The sequence below is a fragment of the Rhinopithecus bieti genome, unplaced genomic scaffold (genome assembly GCF_001698545.2).
Source record: "Rhinopithecus bieti isolate Rb0 unplaced genomic scaffold, ASM169854v2 scaffold_5719, whole genome shotgun sequence".
Classification (NCBI taxonomy): domain Eukaryota; kingdom Metazoa; phylum Chordata; class Mammalia; order Primates; family Cercopithecidae; genus Rhinopithecus; species Rhinopithecus bieti.
In genome coordinates, this window is record NW_016804850.1 from 338,135 (window position 1) to 347,120 (window position 8,986).

The window sequence follows — 8,986 nt, forward strand, 5'->3', positions numbered from 1 at the left end:
AAAAAAAAAAAAAAAAAAAAAAAAAAGATTAGGATGGTAATGATAATCCCATCGGGGGTGTATACTTTAGAATTCCTATAATTTGTAAATAATGCATCTTTCAAACTTCATTGTTTGAAATTGTTGAAAATAACACCAGTGATTTTTTTTTTTTTTTTTTTTTTTTTTTTTTTGAGATGGAGTCTCGCTCTGTCACCCAGCCTGGAGTGCAGTGGCCGGATCTCAGCTCACTGCAAGCTCCGCCTCCCGGGCTTACGCCATTCTCCTGCCTCACAGCCTCCCAAGTAGCTGGGACTACAGGCGCCCGCCATCTCGCCCGGCTAGTGTTTTGTATTTTTTAGTAGAGACGGGGTTTCACCGTGTTAGCTAGGATGGTCTCGATCTCCTGACCTCGTGATCTGCCCGTCTTGGCCTCCCAAAGTGCTGGGATTACAGGCTTGAGCCACCGCGCCTGGCCCAACACCAGTGATTTTTATTAGTTGACATCAAGGAGTTTTAAGTATGTTGTCTTTCTTTGATCCTATAGGCTCTGGGAAAGGCTGCACGAGCCTTAACCAGTCATTTACACATGGGAGGTGGGAGGATATGTATAAATGTGGTTAGGTATAATGGGGGTATGTATGATGTCCATGATCTTTGGTTTCTTTTTCAATAAATGTATCTCTCAGGGCACCAGGTTTACTTCCCTATGAACCTTTCACTATGGTGGCAGTAAAGATGCTCAAAGAAGAAGCCTCGGCAGATATGCAAGCGGACTTTCAGAGGGAGGCAGCCCTCATGGCAGAATTTGACAACCCTAACATTGTGAAGCTCTTAGGTATGAAAATACAAGTGAGGATATGCATTTCATCAGAAAACAGAGGATTTCCAAGTTTTTCTTCCCTTGTTTATGCTTTTGCTTTTCTCCTTGATCAGTGAGACATTTCTGTTCCTTTTCAAAGTTAGCTTCTTCACCTTGGTCTATCCCAACCTTATAGGACGTTCATGGCTTAATGGATTATCCCTCTTTAAATTCATCACTTCAATTTGTCTCTGTCTTTGCTGCCTCCTTACTATTTACAAAAATGTTTAAAATATCCTCACTGTAAAAAATTAATACTGCTTCTCTATCACAAAATGTATCAATATTGAAGAGTCTGTATATTTTACTTGTTTATTTTGTTTCTCCTCTTTCTTCCCTAACTAGAATGTCATGAGCAGTGATTTGTATCTTTCTATTCATTGTTGAGTTCCAGTTTATTCCCAGATTCATAAATTCAACACAAATTTTACAAATATTTAGTTTTTATTAATTATACAGCAATGAATAAAACTTTCAAAAATCTGTGCTCTTGGCTGGGAGCAGTGGCTCAAGCCTGCAATCTCAGCACTTTGGGAGTCTGAGGCAGGTGGATCACTTGAAGTCAGGAGTTTGACACCAGCCTGACCAACATGGTGAAACCCCATCTCTACTAAAAATAGAAAAATTAGCTGGGTGTGGTGGTGTGGGCCTATAATCCCAGCTACTCAGGAGACTGAGGCATGAGAATCGCTTACACTGGGGAGGTGGAGGTTGCGGTAAGCCAAGATTACACCACTGCACTGCAGCCTGGGTGACACAGCGAGATTCCATCTTTAAAAAAGAAAGAAAAAAAAAATCTGTGCTCTCATAGAGCATACATTCACTCTATTGGAGGAGAGAGATAATAAAAATAAACACAAAAATATGGGATGCTGGATATTAAGTTCTAAAGACTTTTTAAAATGTTAAAGCAGAGAAGTTTTTGGAATGTGAGCTACAATGTTTTAAGTCTTCAGTGAAAATATTACATTTATATAAAGACCTGGCAGAGGCAAGGGAATAACAGTGTGGATATCTTGGAAAAGAACATTCCAATAAGAATGAGAAGCATTTGCAAAGGTACTGTGGCAAGAGCAGATGTGGCATGCTTGAGGAATAGTGAGGAGATGAATGTGGCTGGAGCAGAGTGAAAGATGGGGAGAGTTATCAAAGATGAGATCAGAGAGGTAATAGGGGAGGTGGGCAGGTCCTGTCAGGCCTTATTAAAAACATTAGCTTTTAAGCTAAGTTGGGAAACAAATGGAGAGTTTCAGCCAAGACATGACATGACACAACTCACATTTTTTCAGATCTTGTCTGGCTGCTTTCTTGAGCTTTGCCTGAAAGGAAGCAATAAACTCAGGAAGACAGCAAACAGGTATTGCAATGATGCAGCAAGAGAAGATGGTGGAATGGACCAGGTGGTGGTAGTGAAGGTCGTGAGAAGTGATTCTCATGTGTAATTTGAAAGTAGAGCCAAATAATTTGCTGACAGACCAAATCTGAGATGTGCAGAAAACAGAAAAGTCAAACATAGTATCAAGGTATTTGGCTGTGCAGATGAGTGAATGGAGGTGGCATTGGCTGAGTTGAGGAATACCCAGGAGGAACAGGTTCTTTTAGTGGAGAGAGTGGGAATTCATTTAAATATGTGGTTTTTGTCTGGGCATGGTGGCTCATGCCTATAATTTCAACACTTTGTGAGGCCAAGGTGGGCAGATCACCTGAGGTCAGGAATTCAAGACTAGCCTGGCCAACATGGTAAAACCCCATCTCTACTGAAAATACAAAAATTAGCCTGGCGTGGTGGCACACACTTGCAATCCCAGCTGCTTGGGACGCTGAGGCAGGAGAATTGCTTGAACTCAGGAGGCGGAGGTTGCAGTGAACCAAGATTGTGCCATTGCACTCCAGCCTGGATGACAGAGCAAGTCTCCACCTGAAAAAAAAAAAAAGACGTGTTTTTTGGCGATGCCTATTCAACATCCACATGAAGTTAAGGAGGGATGTGGATACGGAGGCTTAGAGTTCAAAAAGCATGATCTGGCTAGACATGAATCCAAGGCTATTGCAGTATATAGAGTATTTAAAGCCATGAGGTTGGGCAAGACACCTAAGTATGGAAAAAGCAAGCCAGAACAGAGAAGAGATCCAAGGACCAAGGCCAGGAACATTCCAGCATTTAGGATGAGAAAGAAGAGATGAACAAGAAAAACAAACTGAAAACAAGCAACCAATGAAATAGAGTAAATCAAGAGAGTGTGGTGTCCTGGAAATCAAATGAAATATTTTAAATAGGTGAAAGTGAGCGTGTCTTATGCATTAAGTCTAGTGAGAGAAGGACTATAAAGTGACCTTGAATTTGTAAACATGGAGGTTTATTGGTAACCCCGAGAAGAGAAGTTTCTTAGGAATGTTGGGGGCAAGAGGAAATGTAAGTGAGCTCAAAAGAAGAGGAAGAGAAAATTTGGAGAAAAATTATAAACAACTTGTTTTGCTATAAAGGTGAACCAAGGAACATGGATAGAGCTGAAGGGGGCAGAAAGAGGCATGCTTCCTTTCATGTAGAAATAATAGCACATTTGTAAATTAATGAGAATGATCCAGTAAAGAGAAAAATTGATTATAGGGTTGGCAAATAGTGGAAGTAACATCTTTGAACAGTGAGAGGGAATGGAATCTTGACACTGCTGGATGGATTGGCCTTTGTTAAGAGAATGCTCAGATCAACCATAGTAATAAGAGAGTATTGACTGAAGATTGTAGACAGTCTCTTCTGACTGATTTAGTTTTCTCTGTGAGGTAGGAATCAAGATCTCATCTTAGAGGTAGGAATGGGAGAAGAGTTGAAGATTTGAGGGAAGAGAAGAAATAAATCGTCATCTAAGAAAATCCATTTTTACATAAAATATAAAATGGACTAGAGAAATACAGTATGATTGGCAAGAAAATTAAAAACTTACTTGAAATTAGAGATTACACGTTTAACATGAGACTGGTCAGCATGGTTGTGTATTCATCCAAATGCCACCAGATGGGCATAGACCCATTAATGAGGAATTAAATTTTATCAGAATTAGCATTTTGCCACACAAGTAAGTTGAAGTCAAATTGAGGCAAATAAGAGGGGTGTATGCAAAGGAGTGATTATCATGATTGATCAAGGAACTTAAGTTGTTTAAGGAAGGAAGACAAAACGTGAAGAAAGTGAGGGATCATTAAAAGGGGGTAGGATCAATAGATTAAAAGTTTCAGTTGGGTCAAAGGATTTTTAGAGTTAGGGCACTTGAGGCAGTGAACTAGGGTGAAAAGGGGAGGAAGTGATGAACAAATAGAGTAACTGAAAATGAGATTATGGGAGGTATACAGATGTATGGAATGATAAGGTCAGGGGTATGACAATGAGAGTAATTAGCTGAAGTTGGGCAGAGGTCTAAGGAAAGAAGTAAAGTAATTTAGTGGTCAGGATATTGGAAGGAATCTAGATAAATATTAAAATCAAGAATTTCTATAGTAGTATCTTGAATACTTTCTGGCACATTGTAGGTACTCTATAAATATTTGTTCAATAAAGGAGTAAAAGATATTCAGTACATAACAATTCATCTTGAAAATACTTCTTCCATTTCCCCAAATCCTAAACATTCATTTATTCATTCTTCATCACACAAAATCTGAATCTGGTTTCTGCCCCTACCCTCTTTATTTACTTTCTCAAATAGTATACATTTACTCATTAAACAAACATATATACATGTATATTTTCAAGATTATCAAGCAATTCCTATTTCAACTTTTCTTAAAATGTTGACTCTGTGTTCATATACAGTTTATAACATCCTGAATTCCTGAAATTGACTCAAACACAAACTATGTACAATTTTCAAATTATGATCACCACAGTAGCATGCTTATACATCAGTACTTGGAGTTTTCTCTCATTTTTATTGTCCAACAAGAACTGAAACTTATTTTGCCATTTGTTAAATGCTATATCTAAATTCCATTTCAATATCCAATGAACACAGGTTCTATTTTTTATCAAGTATACATAAACAGTAATCATTCATGCAAGTGATTCCACTAGTCTCATAGTTTCTTGGAAGTTAATCCCAATGAAGTAAGATGACAACAGTGGAAGAAAGGGGAATTGGGAAAGTCCATAAAATTCACTTCTATCAATAAAAGAAATCTACTTTGTTTTATATATTTGAAATATCAGCCACTTACTGAACATGTTCGTATCTTAAAAATTGACTCCCCTTTATTGAAATCCTAAAGTGTACAATGGTTTTGTAGTCATAAATTGGGAAAAAATGGTATAATTAAAGAAATATGTAGAATTTTAGAATGGGAGTAGGCATTAAATATTGTAGACTCTTACAGAATGTTCTGGCAGTGGAGCAAATAGTAGAACAATCAGGTGAGATTATTCATTGAAGATGTTATGCCAAAGTTTAAAGACATGGCTTGGGCTAGGCATGAGGTTTTCTTATGCCCGTCCATCTACCTATCCATCCTTAAATCTATCCATGCATCCACCTATCCATTAATTAATCCATCCACCTATCCATTAATTAATCCATCCACCCATCAACATATATTGAAAACCCATAGTGAGCCATGTTAGAACTGAGGTTACAAGGATGAATAAAACACAGTCTTCCTCTCAATAATTATTCCATTTTGAAGTCCCAACTAAGAGTTGGTTTTGAGTAATTACAATATAGAAAACATTTCAAGGTCCTAAATAAATGTATACACATATATAATTATAAATTATATCTATACACATGTATATATAATTGTTCATAATCATCACAAAGTAGAAATCTTTTATGTAATATTTTCTTTATCAGAGTGGAAAATTTCATTAAATAAACTTAGAAATTTTTTCTATTTTGAGAGAAATATTTTCACTTTTTTCCAGTATAAGAAATTATTTTTAAATCAACTCAACCAACGTAACAATGGTAAAGCCAGTTGATGAGGTAGGTAAGTCCCTGTTAACTAAAGATTATCCAGAAAGGATCCCATAGAGGAAATTTATAAGTATTACCCAGTTGGTATTTCTTTATTTTTTCCCTTTAGTTTATATAAATGTGCTAATTGAGGTCCTTGCAATTAAAATTTAATGCCAAAATAAATAAACCAAGATAGCAGTATTCCTCATTTCTCCTCTTTTCAAACAGCTACTTTTAACTTTTGCCTGAAAAAAAACCCAATAGATCTAATAATCTATTTTTAAGGTGATGTGAAATTATGCCCATCTTATCTAATATTCCAGGTTCTCCAGTTTCCCTCTCAAATATATCAAGACTTTAAGATTTGAAAATGATCTTCTGGCTTTAAATCTAAGACTTTATTTATATTAACATTTTTTGGTAGCATGAACATTGTAAAACCTAAATTTCAAAATGTTTTACTGCAGCAACTTAAATACTTCATCTAAGACACTTGAATTGTATTTGTTATTGCTTCCAAACTTGACACATCTTTCTTATTAACATCCTTCATAGAAGTAAACAGAAACAGACAGCAATCGTATTACATATTCAGAGCAAGCATCCATTCATAAATTAATTCACCAAACATTATGAGACATCTGCTCTGCCAGACACGTGGTAGGTGTGGGGAATTTTTAAAGAAGAATAAGGTGCAATCTCTCCTTTCAAAGTGCTAAAATGTCAGGGAGAAACCTCAAATAGTCAAATGATTATAAAACAGGATGGTAGGTTCTCTGTGAAAGGAAGATAGTAGGAAAATCTAACAGTTACTGGAAGGGTCAGGAGCTGAGGCACCCTAGGGAGAGTGATAAATAAACTGAATCTTAAAGGCAAAGAGAGATGTTTAGGCAGAGAAACAGGGTCATGGTTCAACTATGGTGTTGTCAACAAAAAACCAGGGCCTCCCGATTTCAGAGAGAAGAGCCACTCCAATGAACTGATACACCATGTACTTATATGCACCATGTACTTGGTGTGCCATGTATGATGTACTTGTGACAAGTGCCCAGGACAACAGTGCTCTGCTGGAAGTCCTCAAAAACTTTAGCCAAGGGACGGAAACCCCACTAACCAGAGTGCATTTCCTAGCTGAGATTTCTTTTGTTGTGATTAAAAGGATGTAAATATTAAAAAACAAATATACTACAACAACAAAAAACAGGGCTTCATATGTTCTGACCTGGTTGTTTGCTTTTGGAGTGCTCTTTCCATTGTTTCATTGTAGAAACTGAGACTAACAGAGGATGGTCTTTTGGTTCCAGGGGTATGTGCTGTCGGGAAGCCAATGTGCCTGCTCTTTGAATACATGGCCTATGGTGACCTCAATGAGTTCCTCCGCAGCATGTCCCCTCACACCGTGTGCAGCCTCAGTCACAGTGACTTGTCTATGAGGGCTCAGGTCTCCAGCCCTGGACCCCCACCCCTCTCCTGTGCTGAGCAGCTTTGCATTGCCAGGCAAGTGGCAGCTGGTATGGCTTACCTCTCAGAACGTAAGTTTGTTCACCGAGATTTAGCCACCAGGAACTGCCTGGTGGGCGAGCACATGGTGGTAAAAATTGCTGACTTTGGCCTCTCCAGGAACATCTACTCAGCAGACTACTACAAAGCTAATGAAAACGACGCTATCCCTATCCGTTGGATGCCACCAGAGTCCATTTTTTATAACCGCTACACTACAGAGTCTGATGTGTGGGCCTACGGCGTGGTCCTCTGGGAGATCTTCTCCTATGGCCTGCAGCCCTACTACGGGATGGCCCATGAGGAGGTCATTTACTATGTGCGAGATGGCAACATCCTCTCCTGCCCTGAGAACTGCCCCGTGGAGCTGTACAATCTCATGCGTCTATGTTGGAGCAAGCTGCCTGCAGACAGACCCAGTTTCACCAGTATTCACCGAATTCTGGAACGCATGTGTGAGAGGGCAGAGGGAACTGTGAGTGTCTAAGGTTGAAGACGTTCAAATAAAATGCTGCAGTTTCCTCTCAGACTCTGTGAGCCAGGGGAATCCTACACCAGAGGCCCGACAAGACCCACATAGGAAAGAGTAAGAGTAGACATGAGTAGCATGTTGTTTGTTTCCCAGGGAGAGCAAAGACAGTGCAAAACCCATGTGGTAGACGGACCTGTTGAAGGCCAGTGATTGGAAACACAGGCTAGGAAATGTGTCAGATAATGGAGACAACTATTTTTCTTTATGAAGGTTTGTAATATACACTGCACAGGGAAGAATGTCATCCTGTTCAGTTTCCAAATCAGCTGGTCACAGAGTAAAGCTCTGCTGTATTAAATTTTAATATGAAATGGGATTCAGAGCTTCATTTTTTAATGGAGTTAATTCCTGTCCATTGTGAAAGTAGCTTAATCTTCATGGAAGACACTTAGGTGAAGTACAGAAAACTAAAAAGAAGGAAAAGCCACTCATTCTCTCTCCACCCAAAGATGAGTCTCAGTGTTTTGTTAAATCTTTCTTGCATTTAATGCATAATTTTATATTTGTTTGTATTCTGCAGAGTCATGGTTATATTTTATTGATAGAGGGTTTCTAAGGAATGAAACAGCAAATCAGCAGGGCTGTGACTTTGAGTTCACTTTTCTGTCCTGTGTCTCTCCTTTTTTCCTTTCTGTGCACTTGTCATGAATTAAATCTGCTTATTTTATTCCTCCAGTTTCCTTGAAACAAGTTTTTGTATCTTACTGATTTACCTTTTCCTTTAAAATTGTGTTGGTATTTTTTCCATTGCTTTAATCTTTATTTCTTCTTCTTTCCAGAACTTCTGTTCTTTTTTAGTTATTTAGCTATTTTTTCCCTTTTATTTCATTCATATAATAAACACTCTGGCAGAAATAATAACATTTTAAATAACATTGTAGGTTGACATGTATATGCCTTTGCAAAGTATCACTATTTTTTTCTGCATTTGCCTTTGAAGCCACACATTTCAAAATTCTCACCTATTAATATTATTACTAGAGTCTATTTAAATCTCTTAAACCATAATTTATAATATGGGATTTCAAAAGATACACTTGTGGCTCTGAGTTATTTCAAAACTGATATATCTGTACATTCTGACATTTTATTCCTTTTAGAAGCAAATTCAATTGGCTGTGGAATTAACTGATTTTGTTGTATTTCATGACTTTTTTTTTTTTTTTTTTT

The 8,986-nt window shown here is 37.8% G+C and overlaps 1 protein-coding gene across 4 annotated transcripts in view; it reads left to right on the forward strand.

Annotated features, from left to right (window-relative positions):
* MUSK (muscle associated receptor tyrosine kinase) overlaps window positions 1-8,544 on the forward strand; it is a 130,333-nt gene extending 121,789 nt beyond the window's left edge. For all 4 annotated transcript variants that reach the window (XM_017870708.1, XM_017870709.1, XM_017870710.1 and 1 more), the window contains 2 exons: window positions 669-817; window positions 7,089-8,544. In XM_017870708.1, coding sequence (XP_017726197.1) covers window positions 669-817; window positions 7,089-7,771 — 832 coding nt within the window. In that variant the 3' untranslated portion in view covers window positions 7,772-8,544. The remainder of the gene's footprint in view (window positions 1-668; window positions 818-7,088) is intronic.
* Window positions 8,545-8,986: the final 442 nt, after the last annotated feature.